The sequence below is a fragment of the Bactrocera oleae genome, chromosome 2, assembly GCF_042242935.1.
Source record: "Bactrocera oleae isolate idBacOlea1 chromosome 2, idBacOlea1, whole genome shotgun sequence".
Lineage (NCBI taxonomy): Eukaryota > Metazoa > Arthropoda > Insecta > Diptera > Tephritidae > Bactrocera > Bactrocera oleae.
Window position 1 is genome coordinate 38,763,727 of NC_091536.1, and position 14,387 is coordinate 38,778,113.

General features: G+C 35.7%; 1 protein-coding gene across 30 annotated transcripts in view; it reads right to left on the reverse strand.

The window, feature by feature from the left end:
- Window positions 1-14,387, reverse strand: part of 5PtaseI (inositol polyphosphate-5-phosphatase A) — a 600,945-nt gene that overhangs the window by 336,480 nt on the left and 250,078 nt on the right. For 29 of the 30 annotated variants that reach the window (XM_070113016.1, XM_070112999.1, XM_070112992.1 and 26 more), the window contains one exon: window positions 4,474-4,713. The exons of the other annotated variant lie outside the window; for it this stretch is intronic. In XM_070113016.1, the coding sequence (XP_069969117.1) occupies window positions 4,474-4,713 (240 nt within the window). The remainder of the gene's footprint in view (window positions 1-4,473; window positions 4,714-14,387) is intronic. 30 annotated transcript variants of the gene reach the window in all.

Consider the following 14,387-nt stretch of genomic DNA (forward strand, 5'->3'; position numbering starts at 1 on the left):
ATGTATTTTTTTTTTCTTCAAGCGTGGGAGGCTACACACACTCATCCCCCCAACCGAGCCTCAGCTGACGTTCACGAGGCTTTATGGTTCGATTTTCTGATGCGTATCACCAATTATCACCTAAGAGGAACTTGGTCATATATTTCTGTTACTGGCTCTTGGACTATAACGCTTTGGCTAGGTGATGATATTAAAGAGAGTGGAATATTACTTTACTGTTTATCAAAACAGAAGATTTATTATCCAAACAAAGAACAAAGAGATATCGATTCGCTATGAAAATATTGATTTAGAATGGATTTCAATTACGTACCTGCATAAATGAAAAGTATGCAAATCCACAAGATGTACTTTTGTTTATCTTTTTTCTGTTGATTCTATCGGATTCGATCTAGTAATTATTTTTTTTTTTTTGTTGATAATATTATCTATTATGAACAGGGACCGTAAGTAATGATTATTGTTGCGATTTTTAAATGAAATAATCAGTGACTTACAATCGACATATTGATTATTTTCTTCACCGCTAATGATTAATTTTGATTTATTTTACAATAAATCATAAATAATTTTTAGTTTTGATGAAAAAAAAAAAAAAATCAAAAATAATCGTTGTGAGATTAATAAAACTCAAAATAAACCTCATTTTTTTAGATCACATATTTCTTATGAAGGTTTTTAAAAGTGAGTTTTATTTTTAGCAAAACATAAAAACAAAAAAAATCATAAAAAAATTTATTTTTTGATTTTAATATTTTTTTTTCTCAAAATACCAATTATTTATTATTTATTGTACAATTAATCAAAATTAATCATTATTAGTTATAATCTCAGACTATGAATGTTAAATGTTTAAAATTAACTTCTAGTTCTTCCAAGATTTAAAGATTTTGCTCTTTTTGTTAATTTGGCGCAATGAAAAACTACCAAAAAAGAACTAGCCTTGGAATATTAAAAGTATTTGAAGAGCGAAACAAGGAGTGGTTGGACGGAAATTTTGTACTACCTGAGCCAAAAGTAAATATGGTATGTCATCTGGACGTCCAGCTAAGTCATTTGAAGACTGTAAGAAGGACGCTCAAGTACTCATTGTTGGTTTCTTCAGACCCACTAATGTCATCGGAATCCACATCATCATCAAAATTTGTAAAAAAAACATTTGTCCTTACGATACTTCAGACTTAAATAAGTTTTTTTTTATGTCGTAAACGTAATTTTTCTATAAAATTAAAAAAAAAATAATTATTATATATTTTTTTGAGGTTAACCAATCGATCTTATTTTGTAACAAATTTAAGGAACATTTTTCTATTCGTTCTGAAGGTATTAATTAATCCGTGCCAAATTAGTAATTTCGTCCAATGTGCTATGATGTCATCAACGGATTTTTTTTTGACTCGAGGCTGTTAATTGCTTTTGAGAGCAAGATACTTGGTCATTTTCTAACACACATAGTTCTTTCTTGTCAATAGTCGCACCAAATAGATTATACTAGTTTAAAGACGTATCCGCAGAACACTTCACTTTTTGTCTAATATGCGCAATATGGCTCTATATAGTGGCCCCGTTCTTACTACTTCGTACTCCTATAAATTAGATTCCATGTTATAGACCCAGGAGTTGAACTGAATGTGGGAAGGTTCTTCGCGCTATCAGGCAATCAACTTTGGTGGCGTTAGCAATTTTTGTCTACGGAAATGAGTTTCTCGTAGTTTAAGTAAAAATTCTACGATTTGTTCATCACAATAAAGTGGCAAACACGAACGTCAGAACAAAATAAAATCTACGATAAACTGCTTCGTAGTTGCCAGAATGTTCTAGTGGCGAAGTTTTGTTAAAAATCTAATATATAAGAGCTGCCGGATTGGGTACAAGACACAATTTTAATTAGAGTGTTGCTATGTAAAGAGCAATTGAGCTATAAGCATTAAGTTGTAAACTCGAATAACGAGTAATAGATGTTAAGTTGTTGGAAATAGAAATAAAGAAAAGTGTGTAGCATTAAATTGGAACATTTATTTAACAATCCAGTGATTAAACTCAACAGTGAATTACAAGGTGGACTATTTATCGAGAAATCCGTTACAATATTATTAATCATTCATTACACTTTCTTGTTTCTATATTATAGATTCTTACGCTTTTTAAAATGATTTAAAAAGCTCACTGCACTGCTCTTTGTTTTTTATCAGAACTCCAAAGTCGTTCGAGAAAATTTGTGATATTACACTTATCCCTAATGTTTTTTAGGAAATGGAATACACAAACCACAAAACAATAACTTTTTCTTTAATAATAAAGTATGTGCTCGAAAAATATTGGTCGCACCAATCGAATATATGAAATTCTCCTGTCACGGTGTGAATAAATTAGACACTCTCACAAATTATTGTAAACAAAAACGCCCGTGTAATTAGTATACATAAACTTAATAAATTTTTATTTATTACCGCTTAGGTTAAAATTAATTATACAATAATAATATGGCGTTGACAAACGCTGCACGAGTAGAAGCACGGATCGAAAACAGGGAATGTTGAAGGTGAAGCCGTTGAATCCGATGAGCCAAACAGAGATCGATGTGGTGCTGAAGCGCGTTGACGTAAGGAATTAGTTAGTAGCGCGCCGGATTGTAGTTGGCGAAAAACCGAATAAAGGCAGCAAGCAGTAACCGTGTTGACTGACGTGTATAATCGAATGTTGAGTTGCGCGCAGGATCGCCTTTTTTTCGAATGAGGAGTATCTGCTGCGGAGGCCATCCTTTTTGTTTGCTGAGGTGGTGTACAGGCGCGATGCTGTGGTGTGTTGTGTTGTCTCGTATGGTGATGTATGAGTGTGGTGTATTGTAGTGGGGTGTGGCACTATTTTCCGGGTGAAGTGGTGTACTTGGCGGGAGGAGTTTATACTCATTTAAGCACGTTGTTTGATGAAATTTGGTGTGCTTATCGAGCAGGTCTGAGAATCGTGCAACATCTATTTTCTATACCCCTAAATACCCTCAAATATAATGTTTTTTTTTTGTTTTGGAGGTGTTTTCTTCAAATGTATTCACTAAAAATTACGTTTATGGCAAAACAACATTTGCCCGGTCACCTAGTAACATTACAAAATCATATATTTATTATTTAATTTTAAAATATTTGTACAAGTGATAGTTTACATATAGGTTTATACGAATTTAAAAAAACATAGTCGGTTATAGACGAATAATCGCAATTTTGGTTTAGCATCCTCTTAAGCGCTTGGACAGAATCTTTACTGAAGTCTTTTTGTTACGTTTCGCCATTTATTTTTAAACGCCTTTCACTTTTTACAGCTTGTTTTGTCTTTAATAGTTTTGTTGTACTCTATTGTCTTGGCTCCACTTTAAAGTAATTTTCCATTATACAGGGAGACTCACGAATCGTGCTACTAAAACAAACCTTTTTTTCTGTGTGAGTAATCGACCTCCTTTATTTTTATTTGGCAGGTTATTATTTAAATTTTTGTTTGTGTTCAAGGAATAATCGCGCCTGTTGCACCGTCAATTCAGGCAAACCCAAGAGTTTCGACTCGCAACTTATCGGCGCAACTTGGAGTTAGTAGACGGTCATTACAAGAGATAATTCATGATGACTTAAACCTGTTACCGTACAAAGTTCAAATAACAAGCCGGTTAAACTCTTAAGACTTGCCTAATACGCCTGGAATTTCGCCAAAAAATAATTGAAATGGCCGAAGAATACAAATAATTATGTGTGATGAAACCAGCAATAATCCAAGAGACAGTAAATGTTAATGGCCACCGTTATTTAATTAGTTTTGTTTTTACCCAGAAACACTTTCAATAACGTTTACTTCAAGCAAGATGAAGCAACTGCACACATAGCCAGACCGGTTATTGCGGAGATCCAATGAAAATTTGAAAACAAATTAATTTCAAGAGATTCCACTACACCAGACTTTCTTTTATATGGTTATGTCAAGCAAGAGGTTTACAAAACAAATTCCATAAAACTGACTGAATTTTAGGAGTGCTTCGATTAAGTCGATAATTAAGGCAACCTCGACTTCCAGCCGTAATGAATAATTTTCTAATTAGGTGTCGCATATACGTGGCTGAGCATGGAAGTCATTTACGGTCCATAAATTTTAAAAAATAATTAATTGTATAAAATATAATAAATTTTACTATTCAACAAAAAAAATATTTATGTAATGCATTGATTAAAACAAAGTTATTATGGTTGGTTCTTGTAGCGCGATTCGTGAGTTTGAACATAAGTTATGTCTATGAAATTTGGTTGAAATCGAGAAGCAATGTGGTAGTGCATAAAAAACCAACAAACATTAAAACAGCTTTATTTCGAATATAACATTAAAGACAAGTTAAGAAAATATTGTGCAATGATTTATTACTCGATAACTACAAAATCGGGAAATGGGCAACCAAATTACATATTAGGAATTTACTTACAGTGAATACTCGCTTACCTTGTGATCGCCCATACAAATATTATCTCCAATTAAATTGTATGAAATATTTCTCCCTATAGTTATTTCATTTATTTGAGGGCTCATCAAAACTCGATCACACCAAGATGGACACCTTGTTGTCAAATATCTCGTAGGCAAATCAGGTTTCTCCTCATAGGGATACGATGGTGGAAACGAGATGTCATATTCGAACAGTATACCTTTGCAAATTTCCAAATCCCGGTCGTATTGCTTTAGCTAGAATATAACAATAAAGTTTTGTCTTTTTATTAAAGGCAATTACGGCAAAATTAACTAAAATATATGAGTTAATTGAAAAAATCGCCAACGATTAGCCGAAAAAATTCGCTGGCAGCTACACGAGTTCTAGAAGCAAAATAAAATAAATTACAAACAGTTTGAATAAATGGTACAATATAAAGGTAGGTTCAATATTGAAAAAAAATCCAATACCTCTAAAATCGTGAATTTAGTTCAAGTAGTTAAATTAAAATAAACTATTAGTAGTAAGTAGTAGCGAAAGTTGGATTTACACACCTTATTTAATACACATGAATAGTCAACTATCCTATAGCTACTGTTCGTAGTTGCCTTCAAGTTTTATACACAAGAGCATTGCGGCATTAAAACTTAATAATCTTATTACCATAGAATAGCTCTACTTTACAGATTTTATTATAATTGTAAATGTATGTGAATAAGATTTGGTGATAAGGTTTGTCACTTGCCTTCACGGCTTTATTCTCAAATTCAGTAAAACAGGCAATTATATGCCTGTTTGTCAAATAGGCACATGTGCCGAAAAGTAGTAACAAATAGATGCGCTTATAATTAACACATGTATGTACATTTTATAAGTAAACTATTACGATTCAGGAATAGAGCATAAGCTAACGCAGTGCACTGAACCCGGCTGAACCTTCGCGGTTCAAGATTTCCTCTTGTATACCGGTTAGTCTTACCACCTTTTGTACTGGACGCTGACAGCGGCGTTTAACGTATATGCCTTTTTTCGTCAACTTACGACTAAGTTCAATATCTCCTACTTGGTTTGGTTCGGGCCTCATCCACTTGCAACGAATTTGAAGTGAATTAAGATATTCGTTTTGAAAACGTTTCCAAAAAAATCAGGACGACAATTGATTGGTCGGTCAAACATGAAATTGCGTGGCGTTAAGGCTAATCCTCTTTCTGGGTCATCATGTAAAGCTACAATTGGCCGTGAATTAAGGCAAGCTTCAATCCTTGTCAATAGCGTAAACAGCTCATTATATCGCAATGACTGTTGATCCATAATACGAAGTAAATGTTTCTTGGCCGAACGGACCGCTGCTTCACAAATGCCACAGTGATGTGGTGCAACTGGAGTAATGAAATTTCATTGATTACGTTGGTACATAAACAACGTGCTGTTGCGCGTATGATGATAACCATTCCTTCATATCTGCACAGATTTGTCTATCAGCACCTACAAACTGAGAACCATTGTCACTGAAGAGCTTCGCACAAATACCGCGGCAACTGAAAAGACGGATCTTGCACTTAAATCTTCAGCAAGCTCTATGTGGACTGCTCGTGAAGCCAAATGCTGAATGCAAATAAAGATATACATGTTTTAGTTGTTGTAGCTGGTCATTTGCTACCGAAGCGAACGTGGAACGGGCCACATTAATCTAGACTGCTGTTTGGAAAAACTGCCGCTGCGAGTACCCGTTCACGGAACAGCGAAGCCATTTGTTGATTCTGGAAACTCGCTGATATCTCCGACATACGGTACATTTCCATACGTACTGCCTTCAGGGTCCTTGTATGGATTTAGGGCTAACAGATGATTTCGACAGTATAGGCTTGCACTTCGTTAACAGTTATAAGCAGAGCCCGTTCGTATTGGTCAGCTGTTATAATCTTTGATCTCTGACCCCTATAGCGCGGAAGGAAGCGTCTTAGCCGCACTATTGTATTGAGAACACGATTAAGCATGCTGAACCTTTCAACGAGAGGAATGCGCTGACCATACGCAGACGTCACAAACAAGTGATGATAATTTTGACGAGTGGTTGTAAGTTTGGCATTCAAGAATCTGGGCCTTAAATTCTGGTACAACTGGATCTTTTTCTATGCACAGTTAACGAGAAGGTGGAGCTATCTACCATAGTGGATGATGACGAAGTGCTGTAGGCGTATATCCTCAACTAGCACAATCGGTCGGATTGTACTCTGAGCGAATGTGACGCCAACACTCTACCTTAGTGTGGGCCTGAATATATTCCACTCGATTACTAACGAACTGTTTTAAAGTTGAAGGTTTTTTATGAATCGCATGAAGCACTATAGTTGAATCACTCCAGAGTGTGTAAGACACGTTGTCTATACGTAGCGCCTCTTGACGTATAGTAGCTATCAGCAGGTGGGCAGCACAAAGCTCCAAGCGCGGTATTGTAATAACTTTTCCAGGTGCTACCTTAGTTTTTGCAGCAACAAGAGCCACATTGGAATCACCTCCTTGTGCGGCACTTTTCACGTAGATGAACGCGTACGCCTTCGAGCTAACGTCACTGAATCCATGAAGTGTGCAAACTGCATTAAGTGACATTCCTAACCAACGCGGTACATGGACTCGCGCTAGTTCATGAAGACCATTTGAAAACTCGAGCTACTGATCCTGCAAATCTGCAGGTAGTAGAGTGTCCCAATTAAGTCTCTCTTCCACAGAATTTGAATTAACATACCAGAACTGACCTTGTAGAAGGATCGCATCGACATCATAAGCACAACTAACAGATTCCTCGAAAGATGCGAAACTTTCCAAATAGTTGTCGACACAAAAACCGTTAAGTACACTGTTTCTCGCTGTCAAAGCTCGATTCTTGTCCTCAACCATGTTGTCGTTATCTACAGCACATTGGCGTAAAAAACGAATCGCATTATATGGGCTGCTTGTCATACCACACGTCAATGTAGTCAACTCAAAACTACGTAGTGATTCGACTGGAGATTCCCTCCACAAGATGCGTTGACCATTGCAGGGCCGAACACAACCCAACCAAAGCGGGTACAGATCGCGCACGGTTTATGCGGGGCAAATATCTGCGCCAATAAGTAAATCGATTTTGAAGGGGGTTCCAAATGTCGTATCAGCAAGCAAGGAGTCGACTTTGCATACAGGTGTCTTAGTCGTAATCGATTGTAGGATGTAGACTTCAAATTAGATTGAAAATTACTTAATTGTGGAACCTTTAGTGTAGGGAGCTGCACTGGCGCCTATACCTTCTACTCGGATTTTGCCCGGAGTTCTGCGAAGATTTAAAATTTTAAATATGGATTCACTGAGGAAACTCACCTGAGATCCGATGTCGCATAATCCACGGCATTCGTACAACGTTCCATGACAATCGGAAAGGAGCACCTTGCCCGTCGCAGGTAAGATGGTCCGGTCATCTTGCACAAATAATGACTGGACTTCAGCTATGTGTCATTGCTGGCGGGAATACACCTGCGGTCCGGCAGAAGTGAAGTTCACCGCAGCACTTGATTTCGATGCCGATACGGAGCCTGGTATTGATGCCGAGGCTGATGATGCTGCACCAGTAGTTGCTGTATTATCTCTAGGGTTTGTACCTGGATGTCGACATAGTAGTGTGTTATGCCCCTGGTGGCAAAGCGAGCACACACCAGAAGTACACTGACGAACGGTATGCCCTGACCGTAAGAAATTGAAACATAGTGCTAAGCGTTTTACACTTTCCCAGCGTTCCTGAACTTGCATGTTTCGGAAACGAAAACACTTTATTAGACCATGATTACCTGAACACTGAGGGCAAGCTACGTTTACGGGGGTTGCGTTGTTTTGTGTTTATAAATTGGTTGTGTTAATAAATTGAGAACTATCCGTTGCGCCCACGTGCGCTTTAACTGTACGAGAGGCAAAACGTTTAGATTACCGATTGTGTGTTATCGGCATGTGGGGCAGTACTAATGTTGTTGGTACGTCGGTCTAGGAATAATAATAAATATTCTAACTTCGGTATGTTTACGGTAGTGAAGCTCATTCCCCATACGCTCCGCGACGTTTTTGGTAGCTTCGGCAAAAGTACTGGAACTGGAATAGCATCCCAGTGGTGCACCGAATTCGTGGATCTATTTAATTCATTTTCACCACCAAACTATAGTATATCCGAAATATCACTGATTGGCTAATATAGACGGTATAACGCCAACAAGAAATATATGCATGTGCGATTGGGGAACAACACAGGTTGACAAATATTTTTGGTATATGAGAAACACATATTCGGTATATGGGGAACTGAAGAGGTTTTAGCATGAAGATGAGTGAAATCGGCCCATCATTTACTCAAGCCCCCATATATATTGAAATGGTTTTAGTTAATTTAAATGACTGGGTCGAACATATTATCTTAACGAAATTGGATGTAAAAAGCTTCCTAAAACTAAATTCTGTAGTTTAATTCCAGAATTAAATGATGGTACTCCAGATATAGCCAAGTACAAATATGATGATTTGTATTAGTTAAATTAATTTTGTATACTTATTTATATATCAAAGTATGAAGTAAAGTTGATCAAAAAAGCTTGGCGAGTTTATTACCTACATTAACAATTACATAGTATTCCATAAATAACATGTTTTTATATAAAGTTTTTCCGATACCTGAAAATATTTTCACCCCTTGCAAATGGCTATCCATATTTATTAGTAAATATTATACTTTAGTCGATTCGGATGGGAATATTTCTACATACTATCAACAACAGTGTTAGCGAATTTTTAAAGCTAACAAGTCTTTTTTTTATACCAGTTGTGAATAGCTGAAATAACAATTACTCTCAAAAGAAACGTATTGCAATTTTTTGTGGATTTTAAAAGCATAGCTCTTGAAATAAAATATAATTTTTCTATTGTAACAGAATTGTACATGCTACATATACATAGGAAATGTTAGCATAGGGTTGCATCGTAAGTGATGTCAGTTTTTTTTTAGCAACCGCTTTAGTTTGACAGCTATTTACATACATACATATGTATAAGTACTTAGAGTTTTTCTAGCAAACGGGAAATATTTTGAAATGTTGGCAACGCTTTACATTAAATAAGTAAGTTAGGGCTGACAAAACTTGCAAAGCAATAAATTTGGAAGCAATTCTATTAAATTTTGCAATGAGTTACGCTATTTGAGCTTTTATTTTATTACAAGAAGAAAACAACAAAAACAAGTAAGGAAGGGCTAAGTTCGGATGTAACCGAACCTTTTATACTCTCGCAAAGTCAAATGGTATACTCGTTTTAGATTTCTTTGTGGTTTTTGCGCCTTGTTCTACGTCGACCGATATTTTCGGTAAAAAGTCAATTATAGGCACTGGGGTCCACATATTCAGTACCTAGGGGCTTGAACAGTTTTGGTTCAATTTAGATAATTTTTGGTCACAAGGTGGCATACCTTATACGTTTTATTCACTCAAAGTTTTACGCCGATATAATGATTGTTGCTTTATTTGCATACTGGAAAGTGAAAAAATCAGATGGAATTTAAAATGATGTTGTATGGGAAATAGGCGTGGTTGTAATCCGATTTCGCTCATTTTCGTACTATAACATTGAAATATGAAAAGAATATTATGTACCGAATTTGGTTGAAATTGGTTAAGCAGATCCCAAGAGATGGGTTTTCACCTAAAAGTGGGCGGTGCCAAGCCCACTATCTAATTTTGAACGTGGTTCCTATAAAATCATCTTATTCCATCCCAGAGATAAAATTTAATGTCTCTGTTTAGTTTTTAACAGTACCGTTATGTGGGGAGTGGGCGGGGTTGTCACCGTCGATAGAAATGCTCAAAACATTTGTTGCCAGTGAACTTTGTTATTATAGCTTTAGCAGTTTAGGAGATATACACATTAAACCTAATAGGGGGCGGGACCACGCCCACTATAAACAAAAATTTAAGTGGGCAAAACTATTATATTCTGTAGCAACAAGTTGCGAGAGTATTAAAATAAAAGGAAGAAATCACAGTAATCCACTTGATGCACTAGAAGAATCGTATGTGAAATTTAGCGCATTTACTTGTATGACTGTATGTAATTACATGCTTACTTTATAGATTTATATCACATTATCAATTGGCCAAAGACGCATTTGTTAGTATGTTAAATTACGTTTTATAAATCCTCTTAAAACATCTGCATTTTGTCGTAAACCCAATACTTATGGCATTTTGTGTTTTTTTATATGTTTTCAGCGTAGGGTTGCATCGTAAGCGATGTCGGTCTTTTTGTGCAACCTAGTTAGTATTTGAACAAGATTGTACCCAATGTATTAAGGATAAAATTGTACAATTATAGAAGGAACTGAAAATGTTTGTTTATTTGGTTGCACAAATTATATTATTTTTCGAATAGAATTAATGTGATTTTACAGACTCAAGTTCTAAAGATATAAATTTTTATTAATAATTATCGGAATAAGGGTCGCTGAATGTAACGTCGACGCGTGCTGAACGGTGTTGTGACGAAGTAGTAGCGCGAGTTAATACTTTAACCTTTAACCACAACCTTATGTTTCAGTAAACATTAAAGAAAAATCATCAAAACAACTTTATCTTAGAACAATAGAAGCGCACTATCAGTACAACAAACGATAACTACCCAAATAGTTATTTATTAGTAAACAACCAGCATCTCAGTAGTATGAGCAGCGATAAGCATAGCCTATATAAGCAACTGGAACAATAGCCTCGGGGTCACTTTATCATTATCGACTGCCGAGTAACACGTTACAACACTTGTACAGTATAAGTGTAATATATTCAATATTGAAGTACATGTGTATACGGTGAAATATTATACAAATAAAGGATCAGTCAGAACCAATCTCATTGGCTGCCTTAAAATTATATATTTTTTTTATTCCTAACGAGTAAATAAATTAACTGGCGCCCAACGTGGGGCAGCAACAAAAAAGGATCATCAATAATATCCTTAGTCAGTCTGCCTGAAAGGGAAGAACCTAGTCCCTGGAAACAAAAAAAGGATTCATTTAAACCATCCAAGAAGTTTACCAGTGCATAATCCCACACAACGTCAATCAAAAGGGATTCACATCAAAATCCTAATACGACAACAAATTGAAAGTAAAGGATCAATATACCATCCATCCGCTTTCATAGAAAGAATACCATATCAAGCAGCGCTTCAAGAATACAACTGGAGACCAATCTTTAGTAAAATAAATCAACAAATAAATCAGAAAAAGGACAGAACAAGCAAATTTAATTGCATTAACCAACGCAGTCGCCGATCTGCAATGACAGTTATCCGAACTACAATTAGGAAGAAGTGCAACCATTCCACAACGAACAGAACAAATATGTTCTTACACGAGACCAGAAGAAATATCTGAATATGTTTAAATCAATAACACAATTTAATGGTGATTACAACGAATACAGGAATTGGAGGAAAGTAGCAACCACATTAATGGAAGGCATACGACAATTCGAAGAACATAATATATATGCCCAAGCATTAATAATGATCAGAGGAAAAATTACTGGCAAAGCAGCACAGATCCTGATCAACCACAACGTAAAGAGAAACTTCCAAGACATCATCAATAGGCTAGACGACGCCTATGCCGACAAACGACCAATATACGTTCTGGAGGAAGATATGACGAAAATACAACAAAAAGAACTACCACTGCATGTATATTATGACAATTTGAACCAATCATTGAATGTAGTGCTAACCAAGATTGAGATGACACACAAGGAAAAACGAATAGTCCAAGTATTGACACAAGTAATCCAAGCTAAAGCAATCAAAACATTCGTCACTGGACTGAGAAGTGTAGATATCAAGAATGCCATCTATGAACGAGCCTGCACAACATTAGCAGATTTCTACAGTATCGCCCGTACAATGCAACATGATTCACGCCATCAGAACCTCGAGTACATTCCACGATACAAACATCATCAGAATCATAATTTCAGCAATCAACATCAGAATAATTATTCTTGTCAACAACAACCCCCAGTCGAACCAATGGATATCGATTCATCCACCATATTTCGTAGACCAACCAGACAAGGTTACAAAAAGAATCAGCAACAACCACCATGAAATTCGCAGCCTCGACAGAATTATCAAAATCCACTTAAGAAAGTAGCAGGAGCATTGTGATACAAACGAGAACGAGATAATACAAGTCATGCTAATATACAACCGAAGAATCAACGGATCAACCATTTTACAAACGATCAACAATCAAATACAGAATATGAACAGGAAGAATATTTTTTATTCTAAGGTATGGGTTACCAACGCTTGTAAGGACCACAGAAGAAGAGAAAAAGGTTTTTTATCAAAATCTATTAAAGGACATTACGAGTGAAGGGGATAGAGAAAATATTATATAATTAAACATACGCATGAAAGAGCACATAGAAACGCAAAAAATAATACATTAGAGATACTAGAAACTTGCTATTGGCCAAATATAAAAAATGAGTAATCCGACTAATTAGATATTGTAGCATTTGTAAAGAGAACAAATACGAACGCCACCCGACAAAACAACTTTTTGCAAAAGCACCCATACCCGAAGGTATAGGCACACAAATACAAATTGACATATTTGAAATCGATGCATAACAATGTATCTCTCATGCATAGATAGATACTCAAAATACGCATATATGAGAAAATTAAACGACAAAAGAGAATTCTACAAAATATAAGTGTTGCCATATCCAAACGAATGAAAGCAATCAAAATAAATAAAAACCCCAATCAAATAAAAGATAATAAATATAAAAGAAAAAGGTTTTATGGCTTAAACGTATGTTTTATTGCATCTGATAATTTCACAAATGGATCATGATGCTGATTTGCTATATTTTTACGCCATATGTATTCATATATCAAATTTTCAAAATCTTCACTGTTATTATAGTTATCCTTAATAAAAATTGAAGTTTATAGAGAGTGATATACCCTCTTTAACATTACTTTTTTTTTGTTAATATTTCTTATTTGCACTCAAGTTGAACGGCTGCATTTAACCATTCTGGAAATTACTAGAATTCGCATTAAACAAAATAAATCAACCAAATAATATTTATAATATCCATCTACTTTTTTGAAGAAGGATTTGAAGCATTTTATAGCTGATTCCCATAAACCACCCATATGAGGAGCGCTTAGATAGATGCGATAAGTGCCACCTTTGCTTTTTGTAAGTCTAGGTGCGTCACTGTATGGCATTGGGAGTATGGTGATCCCGTAACTTTATTTTTGCGACTATAATAAGATAGGTGTCGATTTTTCGACTTTCTAGAACAACTATACTGCGAACGATATTATGTATGGACGTGGACGATTGTGACCAAGAGTCGGGAGATTCGATCGTTTAGATTTTTTGAGAATTGTGACCAGGATTTTCGCTTGTATTATAATTGGCGAAAGCCATCCTGCGGGGACGTAATTACTATTGCGGATACCCCGGATATTGACTCAGTAGGATATGAAAACTGGTCAGATATCGAATTCCATTGGCTCCCTTTTCGAATTTAATCAAATTAGTGTACAACAAATTTTCTTTTAGAATATTTAGTAATATATTTGGATGGTTTAGTTGAATTATATATAATTGTGTTTTTAACACTGTGTTGGAAAATTGTGGCATTAGAAGTCTTCACAATACTGATCTTCTGGGGTTGTAATCGATATTAGGGGGCGTTCTTCTAACTCCCAAAATTTCCTTAATTGTGAATTAAGGTATTCGTTTGACATTTCCTCAACTTGAGTTGTCATGGTGGTAACTGGTTCCGTAATTAGTCCATCTAGAATCCAACCGAGTATAGTATTTTGGGCTAGAAGAGTCGTTGAA